Here is a 17,455-nt window from a genome sequence, read left to right as displayed (position 1 = left end):
TCCTATTTGAGGTTAATACTGCTTTAACTATTACAGAAAGGGAGTCTTCGTGTGTCGGCCAGAAGTAATAGATTAACTATTATCAACATCAGTTCTGCTGTGTCAGACCGCTCATTTCAGCTGACGTGTTAGTTATCAGGATGTAATGTTATTCCTCAAATAATTTGATTAGTCATTTACCCTTTAATTATCAGAGCAAGTTAGTGAAATGTTTCAACCAACGTTGTGTGTGAAATTGTGTTTAAGCCTATAAACTTGTTCAATTGAAGTTGCTGGACTAATTTAATCATGCACAGTTCAGATAAGTAGGCATTTTCAGATGTTTCCGTGAGGATAATCTACTTCCAGAAATGCATGAAAGTCCTAGTGTGAGTGGAGAGAATGGGAAACACAAATTCCTAGTACTATTGCATTCTCCACACCCTTGGTGGTTTCCTTGGTTACTTAACAGTTATTGATCAGGTTCACCAGTTTTCTATTCAGTTCCCTTGTTTATCCACCTGATTTTGAAATGAGGAAGTAAGCTCTTTGTACAAATGTGTTAGATTTCCTTTGCCGTTATGGGTAAATGACTAGGGATAGCTCAGATAACTCTGATCATAAGTTTTTTGTTAGATTACTTCCAGTTTTGGATCTAATGTATATGCACAAACATTATTGTACAGAATCCTATTTTGAAAATCTGAATTTAAAAGTAAATCAAACTATTTATGTATTCTATAGTCTTTGAAAACACTAATTTGTATCACAAGACATGTCACTCATTTAGTTTTGAATAGGGCAAAGTGTAAGGGAACAGTCAACAAGGCGAATGAAGCCCCGCCTTCTAGTACAGGAGCCAATCAGCAATCAATATAAATTGACGATTCTCCGGGGGAAGGGCTCGGAACAGTTGTGAGTTTCCGATTTTGTGTAACTAAAACGTTTAGAAATGAAACTAAAGACACAGTTGTTGTTTAATTCTATTGGTGATTCCTAATATGAAATTTAATCATAAGCTTGGCAAGCAATTTTGGAGAATTTGATGTTTCCCCATTCAGACAGAATGCCCTATCTAGTGTTTTGTGTGTGTGTGTGTGTTAAGCATTGTGTTAAAACTAGGCATGTGCCAGTATCACATTTTCATGCTGCGATTTTATTGATTGAGCTTTTATCACGGTATACGGTATTATCACGATATTGTAATTTTACTAGAGAAACAGGTAAAAAAACACAAAAAAACTTCAGTTTCGTCAACTTAGTAACTTTAATAACTTTTTAATTAACTAAAAGTACTTCAAACAGTTAAATACAAATAAATATAAATAAAACAATACACAATATAAAAGTAAACTTGAGCAATTATATCAAAGTGAATGTGCAAAGGAAAACCGTCTTCGATCAGCAATCCCTCTGCATTTTTTGGAACCCAAAATATTTCCAAACCTCTGACTTTACCCTTTTTGAAGGGGGATAAATTGTCGGCAGCGTTCCTCCTTCCGCCATGCTTGTTTTTCGTGTGAGGATTAGAGAGCGGTGGCAGCGGCGGCGCGCACTGCGTGCACACAGGGCTTCTACATGCGGGGATTGTTTACATCAGAGTGCGCATCAGTTCTGCGCAGCATATACGCAGTGTTTCTTCAAGCGGTTGATGGAAAATAAGCTGAAGGGGGATAAATTGTCGGCAGCGTTCCTCCTTCCGCCATGCTTCTTCTTTGTGTGAGGATTATAGTGCAGTGGCAGCGGCGGCGCGCACTGCGTGCACACAGTGCTTCTACATGTGAGGATTGTTTACATCAGAGTGCGCATCAGTTCTGCGCAGCATATACGCAGTGTTTCTTCAAGCGGTTGATGGAAAATAAGCTAAGGCGCGTTCTAAGAATATAAATTTGGATCTATTATTTTTCACGGTATTTTGAAGTGCCCGCGATAACAATATCGTGCATATTCATTACCGTGATTTATCGCATTACCGAATACCGGCACAAGCCTAGTTAAAACTATCCTGTATCTTTCTGAAGTGGAAAAAACATACGTTAGGTAGCATACTTATTTCGGCATATTTAATCTTTTTGGGACTGAAGTACTATCATAGACCTTTCATTGCCAACAAGCTAAATGTGTCATTTTGCAATCTACGTTTACTACAATGTTTTATTTCTAAAAAATGAGGTGAAAAGTTTCATGTGCAGGGTCCACAGTCAGAAGAAGCTTAAAGCGCTGAAAGCCCCATCCTAAAGTCATTCCATGTGACCAGAAGTGAAGCAAAGTTTTTTTTATGGGGGGAAGGTGCTATTTAGGGTTGGGTTGATAGATGATGCCATCGCCAATGGCCGATAGACATCATAATGCTGAGCCAGCTTTGTGATCGTCTGCTCCGCCCTCCGTCGCAGCAGCAACCCACTCATGAAAATACACACTTAGGCCCCGTTTACACGAATACGTCTTAGTTTTAAAATGGTATTTTTTTAACAAAAATGATCCACATCCACACTGGCATTTCATCTAGCAAAGATTTCCGTCCACACTATACCGCTGAAGACACACATCACGTGACCACACACACACACACACACACACACACACACACACACACACACACACACACACACACACTCTCTGGCATGTGCTGCAGCATATGCCCACATCTGAGCTCCAGACAGTCAGCAGGTGCTTTGAGCACAAAACCCCAGAGAGCAGTGCACGTCGGACAGTTTATCAAGGATGTACCTCTGGATCGCTTCTTACTATAGTTGTTAAAGGTGATTATTTAATTAATCTTGTCTCCATCTAACAACTCTTCGGTCTTTTGAATCTATCAGGTAATGTGTCACAGCGTCAGTTACACTGCTTCAATATTTTATTTTCACACTTAGTAATTTTAGCAAAAACCTCAGACACTGTTGGTTGGTTCCTGTTGGTTGTACACCTTTTTTTATCAACCAAGTTAGTCGACGCCTTTATAACGACACAGATCACTCTGCCTATTCATGCCAGAGTCCCATAAAGTTAGGTAGTTGAAACGGTAGGCTACAAGTAATTAATTAATTAATTAATTATTCATAAATAATTAATTCACCACCACCACCTACAATGCCGACGCTATCGTCCATCGCAATGTTTCAGATTAGACATCATACAATGTCATATTGGTCGAATCGCGCAACCCTATAGGTGCTATTTGATTTAAAGATTGTGAGGGCAAATACATTTTTACAGAATTTTAATGTGCACAGATACATCATTTTATAACAAGCATTACTATATACAGTTGAAGTCAGAATTATTAGCCCACCTTTGAATTTTTTTTCTTTTTTAAATATTTCCCATATGATGTTTAACAGAGCAAGGACATTTTCACAGTATGTCTGATAATATTTTTTCTTCTGGAGAAATTCTCATTTGTTTTATTTCGGCTAGAATAAAAGCATTTTAAAAATTAAATCCATTTTATGGTCAAAATTATAAGGCCCTTTAAGATATATTTGTTTTCGATAGTCTACAGAACAAACCGTTATTATACAATAACTTGCATAATTACCCTAACCTGCCTAGTTATCCTAATTAACCTAGTTAAGCCTTTAAATGTCATTTTAAGCTGTATAGAAGTGTCTTGAAAAATATCTAGTCAAATATTATTTACTGTCATCATGGCATAGATAAAATAAATCAGTTTTTAGAATTGAGTTATTTAAACTATTATGTTTAGAAATGTGTTGAAAAAGAAATGTGAATCTGTCTATTAAACTGAAATTGGGGAAAAAATAAACAGGGGGTAATAATTCAGGGGCGGCTAATAATTCTGACGTCAACTGTACATTTATAAATAAGAAGAGTACATTTTAATGTAGACTTTAAGTAGCACATGACCAGCAAGAACCAGCTCAAAACTAGCAATCACAGTTTTAAAATGAAATTGCAAACACGATTGCACAAAGCTGCAATTTGTCATGCACATCTTGTTAGGAAGCAAGGTTGTGTAAGTAGTAAATGTCCTTTGAAGGCCAGAGGGCGCTCTATCACTGAAACTCCAAATACATCAAAGAAATGAAACTCTGGAAATCTCCCGTCATGAACATTTAATAATCACACAGGTTTAAAGTAAAAACATGTTGTAATATGGGGTATTAAAGAATTGTAATGTAATGTGTGTATTTATATAGTGCATTTATTGTGTGTGGCCATACATCCAGAACACTTCACAGTCATAAGAGGGGGTCTCTCCACTCTACCACCAGAGTGCAGCATCCACTTGGATGATGTGACTGCAGCCACAGGACAATAGCGCCAGTGCCCTCACCACACATTAGCTATAGTTGGAGTGGAGATACAGTGGTACAGCCAATTCTGTTGATGGGGATTTGGGCCAATGGAGGGAATTTGGCCAGGACACCGAGGTTACACCCCTACTCTTTACAAGAAGTGCCATGGGCTTTGACCACAGAGAGTCAGGACCTCGGTATAACGTCTCATCCGAAAGATGCCGCTCACTGACAGTATTGTGTCCCCTTCACATTACTGGGGCATTAAGACTCACACAGACCACAGATTAAGCGCCCTCTGCTGGCCTTACTAACACCACTGCCAACAGCAACCTAGTTTCCCCATGTGGTCTCCCATCCAAGTACTGACCAGACTCAGCCCTGCTTGGCTTCAGTGAGTAACCGATTTTGGGCTGCAGGGTGATATGGCTGTGGCCATGTAACACAACCATATTTTATTTATTTACTTTATGAACAGATTTACTCTATGTATCCATTATTTGCTTTTGTGATGTCTGACCAATCAGTGCATTGCCAGCTTGTTCCATTAAGAGCCATTAAGTTAATAATTTACCATCACTGAATCAAGAGTGCACTGTTTAGCTTCAGCTAACACTCTCGGTTCACTCAGCGGCATTGTAAGTGTATTTGTCAGGGATAAAGCCACCTGCCAGTGTCTTCTTGCTCATAAGGCTTGATTATTCTGATTATATTCAGCTATTTTTGTTTTTAGTGATATTTACAAATATCATTCCTCATCAGCACTCATCAGGGTGGACTTGGCCATAGGATGGATTGGCCTTACTTACCGATTGAACCTCCCACCGCCTCCCTACAACTCTACCCCTCCCCCCACTTTATTTATGGATCGCCACCCCCCCCCCGCTCTTCACTTACCGATTTCCCCCACCCCCACCTGAATAAATTACTTTTTCTCGGGTGAAAATGCTGTCCCAGTCCGCCCCTGGCTGATTCAGATTAATGGATCACATGTAACTGCATAAGGAAATTGCCTCCTAATATGAACCTTTTTCCCACATTTTTAAAGAAATAAAATACTGTATGCCTGTTGTGAATGAAAGGTCTATAAATGTACAGTACTACAGTCCTCAAAAGATGGTACATGCCAATATTAATTTACTAATTAATATTTGTCTCTTGAACTCTACTGTCACCTTCTTGTAATTTCAAGATAACACAGCGCTGTTAAATGAACAAAAGCGTTTTTTAACACAACACTGTTAAAGCTCCTAGTGTTCAACACTGGAGGTCTTCATACATAGAAATGTTACAACAAAAAGGACAAAGACAAGAGGAGGAACAGAACAGGGAGTATAAAATGAGTTAAGAAGGGAACTGGATGGGAAACATGGTGAGCATAATCAATAACTATTGAGCAACCAAGGAAACTACCAAGGCTGTGGAGAATGCTATACAGGGAATCTGTGTTTCCTTTTAAAACACTCTCCATTCACACTAGGGCATTTCCTGTAGTGGCTTATCCACATGCAAACATCTAAACGCACCTATTTCTCTGAACTGTGCATGATTTGATAGGGTCACACAACCCTAAAACACATTTTTTGAAATGTTGACAAGCGTGTATATGTGCAATGTTGCTAAAAACAATATTAAGACACATATATTTCACTAAAAAGTGAAAATTTGTGATTTTTATTTATTTATTTTTTTTTTTGCACAAATTAGTTTTTCTGGTTTAAAAAGAAATATTGAAGCACCGTCACCGCAATGAGGTCATTGCGTTAATACCAGCTTGGTGATTGGCCGTCAGTAGCAGCAAATAGCATATAATCACCAAGAGGTGACACTCTGTTGCTATGTGGGAAACAGCCACTAGATGCCGATAGTATCACGTAGCAGCCATTTTGGAATGGAAAGTCCAATAGAACAACAGCATGGATAACTAATGTTAGACAGAATGAATTAAAATATGGAGTTAAATATGAGTTAAAATATTACACATTCATACACCCACATTGAAAAGCCACGTTTTAAACCATATCTCAATGAAAAAAAAAAAACTATTTCCAAAATGTTGACAAGACTAAGTTTAATATAATATCTGTTTAACTTATGATATGAAAGTTAGGTAAACAAAATAACTTAAATTACTATATATATATATATATATATATATATATATATATATATATATATATATATATATATATATAGTTTTACCTAAATTAGGGTGATGCAAAATGAGTATATCCCACATCAAAAACTACTTTATCTAGTTTGTATGGCCTCAGTGATTTCAATGACAGCGCCAGGACTTCTAGGCTTGGAATGAACAAGTTGGCTTCATTTTGCAGCATATATCTTTTCCATTCTTCAAAATGATCCCTCTTTTAGAGTTGCTCAAAGAGATGCTCAACTTGATGTCTGTTCAGAATTCCTCATGTGTTTAATTGGATTTAGATCTGGAGACATATTTATAATAATAATTCAGTTTATTAACATAGGTTTGTGTGTGTGTGATGAATTTATGTGTCAGAATTCAGTCATTTTGGACAAAGTGGCATTTTACATAAAAGTTTTATTAGTCATTCTTTAACAAACAACACAGTAATACAATTATAACATAATATTACAAATAAATACTCTGTTATCAACATCTCATTGTGAAAGTCATGTTAATTTAATTTAACATGTCAGTATTAATTTATATTATGCCAGTGCATAAACTATTAAATGAAAATAGTTTAAAGTAATTTCACCTAAAAGTGACAGTTCCAAGAAAATAAGTATAGTTAAAATATAAGCATTATTTCTGTGAAATAAACTATTAAAAGTGCTGATGATTGTGATAATAAGGGTTGTATTGTCATCTTTCTCAGCTTTTAATGCGCTTTTTAAATAAATAAATGAAAAACAAAGCTGCTGCTTGGCATCGCGACAGCAATAAAATCCAATGGACGGCCGATCGCTTTCTCTCCAAAATGGCGGAATTGCAGAGCTGTTGCTGGACACTGCTGTTGCAATAGAACGTTTTATTGAGTGTCACTTGGTGATTATAAGCTCTTTGGTACCGGCCAGTACACAGTGACGTCACTGAGATTTCAGCATGTTTGTGTATTATTTCATGAGAGAGTTGGTTTGAACCAATCAACATTAATATCCATGTGATAGCTTTTTTTATGCACCTTCCAAATTGTGTTGGCAACTGCAATTAAACCCGATAGAAATGTTCAGAGACATAGGCGTTCAAGTGTGCCAAAGCAAAAGTGTCAAAGTGAAAGTAAAGACATTCATAATTTTTCTCGATTTCATTTATTTATTCTTTTTAATTCTTTTTTTAATCCTGGAAATTTGTTAATCAAATAAATAAAAAATAAGCAGCACATCTGTTTTCAATGTTCTTAATATCGCATATTAAATATATAAAAAACCACATCAACCTATTTCTGAATGATTCTAAAAATTCAGCAATACATAAAATATGAAATGAATATATCTGAAATACAGCCCTAATAGTCATGAGGAATTTCCTCCAAAAACATAATCTCATTGATGTAAAAACAATGAAACGGTAGTTATTCAGATGAAATGGAACAAACACAACTGATAATTACACTTGCAGTTTAAATTGTAATTGCAGAAAATCTTAAAGACACCATATGTAAATCAATTTTCATTCAAATCTCCAAAACCATATGACATCTACATATATTTTGCTGACTTGTGTACTTCCTTGTGGTATTCCAAATGTTTCAAAGTATGTTCAAATGCAGCAACATGCTAAAGCAACTTTAACTATGTACAAAACGACTGCCTTTAACAGCAGAGTAACACATATGGTTTAACAAGATGACAAAAACAATTCCATGTCCACGTGAGCTTAAACCACTGAAACTGCCACAGGAAGTTTACTCATTTTGTCATTGCTTTCTGTCAGGTTGCCTTGTGTTGTGAGCTGCAGTGTATAGATGAATTACGAGCAGCCTCCTGCTTATACGGGGCCTGGTCCCGCTCCAGGATACCCAGCTCAGGGATACCCAGCTCAGGGATACCCTCCTCAGGGATATCCTCCTCAGGGATACCCAGCACAAGGATACCCAGCACAAGGATACCCAGCACAAGGATATCCAGCACAGGGTTACCCAAACTACCCTCCTGGACCCTCTGGCCCCTATACAGCTCAGCCAGGATACCAGGGGTACCCACAACCAGGACCTCCTACTAACACTGGTAAGAGCCTTGATTTCATGACATGTTGAGCATACTCTCATTTAAATATTTATCACTCCGTCAGACTTCCTCTGAACCAGATTTAACAAAACAGTTAATACAGTTAGTGGAAAGGTTACACCTATAGTTTCTACTGAAGTCATTTAATTTGTGTGTTAATTATACTTTTCCTGATGTTTTCTGTTTTAGTTGTGATAATTGGGTAGCTCCTTTGACCTAAATATAATTTTAATTAAATATCAAATACAGTTCTTTGTCTGAAGGACTTAACCCTCTGAAACAGTGTGAAAAAAAATTGTGTGAAAAAAAACAGAGTCTAAAAATCAGTTTACATGAGGAACTACTTTTTCCCGCCATTCAGTCACATCTGCAGCTGACAGTCAGAACAGCAGAAACCATTGCTACTTCACAAGCGTCACTTTAGAGCTAATATTTGAATGATTCTCTATACAGCATAATGTCTAAAGTGATGACAAAACAGGTCATTTTTGCTTACATTTTAAGATTATAAGGCTGAAACGCATGAAATGCCATCAATCCACAGAGGTTTTTCCAGTATTTCTCTGTTGCAATGAAGATTTCACAATAATTAACCCTGAGCAAACACAGTTTATGTGGTATAAATCCTGCACTACAAAATAAAAAAGAGAGCTTGACTTAAAATGCCACGTACCTGATTTTTAATAATTTTTTCAGCTGTAGTTTAAACTTGCACTGAGAAAATGCTGTTTTTACACAAGGACTTGTTATGCGTTCTCTGTCGACATCTTGTCAATGTCAAATGTCTGTTCAGACAGGCTGATTAACACCAATGCACTGAAAACAAGGCACTATCCTTATAAACAAACTGCATAGTTGCAATCTAAACAACTACATTCTCGACTAAAATGCCTCAAAAGTACATCATGTTGTCCAACAGCAGCATTATTTGTCAAACTGTAGAGAGTTCTCTGCTTGTCTCTGTATGTGGGCGGAGTAATACACAAGGGTGATGGGTGAAGAGGCTGTAGGAGTGCTGTTATTTGCAGAATATTGCACGGCTACCAGCCAATCAGATTCAAGAACCAGACAGAACTGAAAACTGGACTGACACATTTTCAATTTACTAGAACTTCTATGTTAAGCTGCTTTGACACCATCTATATTGTAAAAGCGCTATAGAGATAAACACGAATTTAATGAATATATATTTTATTATTAAATTAAAAAGTCTGTTTTCTTTCAGATAACAAATCAAGATGTAGTTAAATTGATGTTGCATTGTCATTCTGTGTAAAGGGTATTTTAATGTAAAAATGAAACATTCTGACTTGTACTTTTTAAAATAATAAAACTTTGATTTATTTTTAAGTGATCAACTTAATTCTGAAAATATGAACCAAATCTAGCAGTGTGAAGGACCGTGACAGTGTAATTATTAAAAATATTGATTGATTACTATGTTTGGGGTTTAAGCAGAATCTTTTAATATTTGATCAAATTAATTTTGATCTAAATATGCCAGACTTGATATTTGCTATATAAACTTGTTACACAGAAAGAAGCATTAGTGTATGTGTCTTCTGTAAATCATGGTAATAATTATTATCGTTATTATTTTTGATGACTCATTTTCTTTACTTAAAGAAAGCTATTTCTGTAAATGCTAATGTATGAATTTGAGGGGCAGAGAAAATAGTATTTAATGTGAGTCTGTCTTAAAGTCGGCCTGAAACGGAAGTTCTGATTTAAAATGTTTGTGAAATTGAAAAATAAAACAGCAGGGTAGTGCTGGTGCATGGTTTTGTTCTTTGAGAACCACTTTGATCATTGAAAGTGGGCAGTGTCAACAAAATGGAGGAAGATTTGAATGGCAGTTTGCATTCAGTTGAGGAGGATTACTCTCCACAGAATTACAAGCTATGTTTCCATCCACTTGTTTTTATGCATATTTTGGTATGCTCATAAAAAATAGGTTGATAGAAATGCAGAGATGCGCATAAGTTTTAAAAATGCACATAAAAAATGTATGTGCAATACTGAGTAGGATAATCTTTTTACTCAATAGTAAAAGATACGCATAAACTTTAATGGAAACACTTTTACTTTTAATTTACAAAATTACATTGAAAAAGGTCATGTGATTTTGTTATTAGAGATCATGTGGTAAAAAAAAAAAGTGTGTGTGAATGGACAAACCAGCAGGCTGAGCACACTGTAAAATATTAAAAGTATAAGTGTTATTATACTATTAATTACCTCCAGAACAGAAAAGCGTCTGTGCTCCACATCTAATGGCTTCAAACACCACCATGCCTTCATTACCTTTTAGCATTGTCTTCTGAGGCGCAAGTAATTTATTAAAAAAAGAAAAGATTCACGCAGTTTCACCTACCGCAGCAAATTCTGTTTTTACTTTTGATAAGTCACAATTTAATCAGAAAGTGACTATTTTGTTCTCTTTGACTCTCTTTCTCTCTGGAAATGCTGCTTTATTTGCACATCTTCTATGCGATATTCCAGTTTTGCACATAACGTTAATTCTGATTTTTGGATGGAAACACAGATTCAGTCCGCACCCTCTGGTGCAAAGTTTACAGATGGAATCATATTATATTTGTTCGAATCACTGCCTCCAGCAAAGGCTTAAAGGCATTCCATGTGAACAGAAGTGAAGAAAAGTAGTTTCGAGGAGGAAGGGATGGTTATGGTACTTGATTAAATATTGTGAGTGCAAATACACAGATGCATCATGTAAAATGAGCAGTACTATATACATATATAAAAACAGTCACGTCATACCGACTTTAAATAGCATGTGCATCAAAACTGTCATAACATTTATCACATCACTTTTGCCTAAATAATTTCTATAAATACATAACCTGAACATTGATGAAGTCATAATTAGCTGCCTCATATGCGGTTGTTCCAATTATGGGCAATCTAATGACACATGCAACTGGTTGACCAAATTTAAAGCCACGATATTAATCTCAATGTCAGACAGTAGGTTTTGACATATAAGGAATATATGAGGGTCAAAGATGAGTGGTTTCAAATGACTTGACCTTTTCAAATGAGATGAGTGGTTTCAAATGACAGTTTTATACTCTCAAAAATAAAGGTACAAAATCTGTTACTAGGGCGGTACCTTTTGAAAAGGTACTTTTTTTTTGTCCCTAACAGGTAATTTGAGGTATTAATACCTAAAAAGTACAAATGCATACCTCACAGTATCTTACAAATACAAACATGAAACCTAAAGGTACAAAAGTGTAACGTAAAGATGCCAATATCCACCTCTATAATACAAAAATGTACCAGTGATAGATTTCGTATCTTTTATTTTCTGAGAGGATCCACACACATACACACACTTGGACATCTCGTTTTTTGCTAAATTTGATTGTATCCACTAAGACAGGGCTATTCAATTACAAATTTAGTTGGGCCAGATTGTCAAACCAAGAAGGTTAGCTGGGCCAGTCATTTTAGCGGCAAAGCAGCTCATATGTACAAATTTTAAAACCAACACTAACAAATTTATTGAAAACCATAAGATTTATTCGTTGTTTCTCTTTTAACTTTGGTCAGTTTGCAGAGCAAAAGGTGCATACAAACAGATCAGCCACTTTTGACGCTCATAATCAATCATAAAATCCTCATACTGCCGGAATAATGAGGTTTGCTAAAGGTGCAGCTGTGGTGCAGTGAGGGGTTTGCATCTTTAATAATCTACGACAGTTTACGTTCATTAAACAGTAAGAATGATTAATAAATTTATATGAAACAGGCCCTTAAAAGTCACGTCTCGTCTTCAGTTTCGGGCTCAGGTACGCTTTGCATCCTACAATTGTACCGCGCCTGAGCCCAAGTGAACCGTTCTCAGGCACACCTCTTCCAATCGGGCACACTCTGCATTGTTTGCGTGTTGCAGGCTACGTAATTTACATAGGAATTTGCATTTTTGGTGGTACCATAGACATAAGAAATACTTTATATTTATATTAATATAATATATTAAATAACAATTAATGACTAATATAAATTAATTTATTATCTATGGGTGGAACCACGGGCTGGGCCGCTCGAAGGTTGTTTCTGGGCCGCATGTGGCCCACGGGCCGCCAATTGAATAGCCCTGCACTAAGATGTCATTCAGTGTAACTACAGTTTATCAGTTTTATTTGGAACAAGAATAATTTGATTAAAAAAAAAAAAACAATTACAGTTAAAAAATCAAAGCTACATGTCCTTTTTAAATATGAATTGTTTGCAACCATGTGTCAACAAGATCTTTTTGTAATCTTTTACTAATACAATTTATTATAATCTCTAATTCCTTTATCGATTTTAACAAGCATGTCAGAAAAGGTGTGTGTAAATAATGCAATCAGCAAAATGGGACAACATTTGACTGGTGTAATATGATCTGTGTGTGTTTTTCCAGTGTATGTTGTGGAACAGGGCAGACGTGATGACCAATCCGGTGAGCAGGCTTGTCTAGCCACATGTTGGGCGGCTCTGTGTTGCTGTTGTCTCTGCGACATGTTGACCTAAACTAAAAGCACAATCCACTGTGAGCTCCTCCTGTATTTGTAAAGATCTTCCACTCCATGTTTTGATTCTTATTTATTTATGACTACTGAAAAGTAAGAAGCCGAAAGCAATGTTTGCCTTAGAGCACCTTTTTATTCCTTCAATGGTACGAAAGCCTTATTACATGTTGATCTTATTTGTATTGACGAATTAAACAATGTTTTTATTATTTGATTGAAAATTAATGCAGATGTCATCTTTATTAATGAATGCAAATCTGGATGAGTCTAGACTAGATTTGATAATCAAAGTGAATGTTTGATCTGTCTTAATGCAAGGAAAACTGTTTATTAATTAAAAGAATGGAAATAAGCCATGCCGTCTGTTTTGTTTATTCTCGTGTTTTATGTGTACATAATACCTGCTGTCAAAATAATTCTGGCTTAATGTTCATGTCAGAATGATCTGGGTGCTCAAACAAATCAACCATGTTTTGAAAGCAGCACAAAGCCACACTGTTACGTATTTTGAGGAAGTTATAGTCAAATTAGTTTCAGCATGTTAATTTGAGATGGGAGGAAGTGTTTTGACTTTATTTATTCATTTTTATCCCTTAAGCCCATGTGTATATATAAACCTAACCTAGCATACACGCAAACGGGGGTAGAAATGAGCAAACCCCACCTTCCATACAAAAGTTTTGATTTTAAAACACAAAGTTGATAGGAAAATGTGCACCGCTGTACGTAAACTCCAAGTAAAGCCATTTCAACGAAATATTGAGTTAATTGAACCACTTTAAATGAGCCATAATCATTATTAAATAAATTACAATTTATTCTGGTTTATGTTCACTTTTGCAAAGTTTCTGTGCTCATTCTATAAAATCAGACCCCTGAACCCTTGCTTTAATTCATATTCAATGGATAATTGACTAATTTATTATGTTTCAGCTATAAACTTAATGTGGAGTTTACCCAGTAATTGCACATCAGGGTGGATTCATTGTACTGGACTTTAACCTGCTGCACTGCTTATGCTTTTGTCCACTCACACAAGTAATCACACACAGCAATTAAGTCTATTTTTATTATACACACACACACACACACACACACACACACACACACACACACACACACACACACACACACACACACACACACACACATACACACATATATATATATATATATATATATATATATATATATATATATATATATATATATATAATGCAACTTTAAGACTTGGCAGGAATGTTTTCATTAAAACAAACTCAAATAAATGAAACCTACTATCCAAATCAAATCATGAACATCTGTTAAAGCATGATATATTGTTCATAATATTTGTTCACAATATTTTGTTCATATTTTGTTCATAATTGGGCACTGATTTTAGACAAGCAGTGGGGCACAAAGTAACGCAGGGTAAAATTTAAGAGTTTTAAGGTATTTGCTCTGGGTTAATCATGGCATGCCTCCCACGTTTTCACCACAGTGTCCTTCCTGCCAATTATTGAAAAAGTTAGGTGAAATTTTATTAAAATAAATAAAATAAAAAAAATTTAAATAGAAAAAATACATTTTATTGCTAATAATACAAGTAATTGCATTGTACAGTAATGGATATTAATGCAAATAAATCAAAATGTGTTAATCCAATAGATAAATAAACATGGTTTGCTATGTAGAATTAAAAAAATTACTTAAATACTGAGGAAATCTAGTATTTAAAGTAAACTGAATTTAAATTGTGTAAAATCTGACTTTTTAAGCATGTTACAACTAACCCTTGCTCTGTTACAACTTGCCCCGCAGGTGGGCTAAATAGTAACATTTTTACTCCTGGTACTGTTGGCAATGCTTCACAGAAACCACAGGTCCGGTGGTCATACAACCAGTGCTCATTTGTAGTAGAGGTTTGTGTGTTGTTGGTAAAAAAATATATGGTTTGTCTAAGCCTATTACTTTGTTCATTATTTGGCCACAGCCCAAAAGTGTTTCTTTGTGCTCCGCTCACCCAGTTTATTAAATGTGTGACATGATTACTTAGAATGGTAAAATAGGCTTATACTGTGCTGCATTGTGAACTTAAATTTGTGCACTAACAATTTAAGTTACACATGTCACTTTCACTTTTATGAACAAAAGGTACGACAGACAATTAAGGGGTTAATCAATAAACAGGACGCGAGACACGGGAGCATGAAGCTGCGCAGGCGCAGTAAATTCCAGAAGCGCGCCAAATACAGAATAGCGGAAATGAATCTTGTCAACAAGCTGTTTACAAAGCTAGGATTAAGAGACTATCAACAACATCGAACCCCATTGTTTTCTTCACACACGAGGTAGGCTAAGTTATGTCCATAAGTTTATTTGTGTGTATTATCGAAGCACTGTGCCAAACTCACACACTTACCTGTATGTTTCAAACAAGCTCGGAGGACTCGATTAGTTTGATCAGGTGTGTTTAATTAGGGTTAAAGCTAAACTGTGCAGAGCTGTTTAAAGTTTGTGTGTTTAGTACACTGAGACACATGACTGGGTTGCATTCTAAAGTGTTTTAAACTGCTGTCAGACACAGGCAGTGAAGCCACTGGAAGTGTTTTAACAGCCATATTGGCTAGTGCATATACACTGAAAGAGACTAATGCGGTTATTATAGCGGTCAAAAGCTCCACTTGAAAGGTGACACAGGATGTGGCAGAGCTGTTCACAGGTTCAGTTAAAGAGAATTCACTCAGTTATGAACACATTTTTTATGTTTTTCCCCCATACGAAGTGGAGTATTAACTGTTTTAAAAAGCATTATGAAATAGTCAACCGCAGAGCCAGTCTAAGACTTCAGGGGGTCCTAAGCAGAATTTTATTTAAAGACCCCTCGGTGCAACGATTATTTGTAGCTAAATATACCAGCAGACTATGCATTTTCTGGAAACAAGTTAACCATTTTACTTTTGGTTTAAGAAATTTGTAATATTCAAAAATGCAATGCCATCTGCAACTATACATAAATATTACTTAAGATAAACTGTATATTTTTATATAAATAAATGTAAAGTAATCAAAATAATAAAATAAAATGAACAGATCTAATGGACCTAGTGACTTGGTGGATCAAGTATAAAATATAGAGCTGAAAATCAATCAAATAAAATCAAACACAAACAGAATGTTGTTATATGAAAAACGAATGCAATGCTAATGAAGAGAGGTTTTCGAAACAAACATTTAATTTTAGGCTCAGCTTTGCATATCACTTCATTATTTCACTTTTTCCTAAGAATTAGTTTCCTGACTTTTTTTTTTGGAGGCAAGTGGTTATGACTAGACATGGGTATAAGATTCTGATGACATGAAAGCCTTGGATCAAAATATCACAATGTCATGGTATTGTGATTAATGCTCTAAAATAAATTCTTTTAAAATGTCTGGGTAAAAAACAACAACCCCCCAGTATTTTTTTGTCCACTAGTATTTTTTGAGCCAGGGAAGATCTTTTTTTTTTTTATCAGTTTGAGTTTAAAAAAGCTCTGTTCTGCAGATAGAACAGTCACTGGTAGAGAACAGGCTATCCAGAGAGGTACCCAAAGATTTGGATACAACTCTGGATACAACTTGAGTGAGGAGCTTAAATGGAGTCATGTTTTCTTGGGGGAGTTCAGGAAGACTCCAGCAGTGTAACAAGAGCACTCCCATCAACATCAGCCTCTTCTCTAAATGTGAGTTTGTTTAGACGTAGCTTATACGTTACTCTTAGTGTCTGTGCCTCAAGGCTAAAGCTGAGGAGCTCTCTAGTTGTCTAACTTCCTTCAAAGACTGAATACAGTCCTGGATGAAGCAGTCTACAATAAGACATAAGAATGACGCTTTCAGTTTCATAGCATCAGTTTGTAGTTCATCAGCTACGATATAGCCAATGTACCTTTTTATCGACGTCATCCTCTTTTCCTTCAGCACTACTTTGTTTTTGTTTGTTTTTTTGTTCCCAAGTTTTACTGGTATTTGCGCATCCATAAATCTAGTTGATTTGTAAGCTTTTAACGCTGCTTACTGGCTGATTAAAGGTGCTTGCTTGTGTTAATTCTGGAGAGAATGTCTAGATAACACAGTAAATCTACACTCACCGGCCACTTTATTAGGTACACCTGTCAAACGGCTTGTTAATGCATATTTCTAATCTGCCAATCACATGGCAGCAACTCAATACATGTAGACATGCTCAAGACAATCTGCTGCAATTCAAACTGAGCATCAGAATGGAAAAGAAAGGTGATTTTAAGCGATTCTGAACGTGGCATGGTTGTTGGCACCAGACGGGTTGGCCTGATTATTTCAGAAATCTACTGGGATTTTCACACACAACCATCTCTAGGGTTTACAGAGAATGGTCAGAAAAAGTGAAAATATCCAGTGAGCGGCAGTTCTGTGGATGCAAATGCCTTGTTGATGCTCAGAGGAGGATGGCCAGACAGG

At 35.9% G+C, this 17,455-nt stretch overlaps 1 protein-coding gene across 1 annotated transcript in view; it reads left to right on the top strand.

Annotated features, from left to right (window-relative positions):
- Positions 1-13,346, top strand: part of zgc:165573 (cysteine-rich and transmembrane domain-containing protein 1) — a 14,007-nt gene extending 661 nt beyond the window's left edge. Inside the window, exons 2-3 of the mRNA XM_056446292.1 lie at positions 8,161-8,453; positions 12,886-13,346. Coding sequence (XP_056302267.1) covers positions 8,192-8,453; positions 12,886-12,995 — 372 coding nt within the window. The 5' untranslated portion in view covers positions 8,161-8,191 and the 3' untranslated portion in view covers positions 12,996-13,346. The remainder of the gene's footprint in view (positions 1-8,160; positions 8,454-12,885) is intronic.
- The last annotated feature ends 4,109 nt before the right edge of the window (positions 13,347-17,455 follow it).

The sequence above is a fragment of the Danio aesculapii genome, chromosome 21, assembly GCF_903798145.1.
Source record: "Danio aesculapii chromosome 21, fDanAes4.1, whole genome shotgun sequence".
NCBI classification, from domain to species: Eukaryota; Metazoa; Chordata; class Actinopteri; order Cypriniformes; family Danionidae; genus Danio; species Danio aesculapii.
Note: the sequence above shows the minus strand (reverse complement) of the source record. Positions and strands in the feature narration are given on the sequence as shown.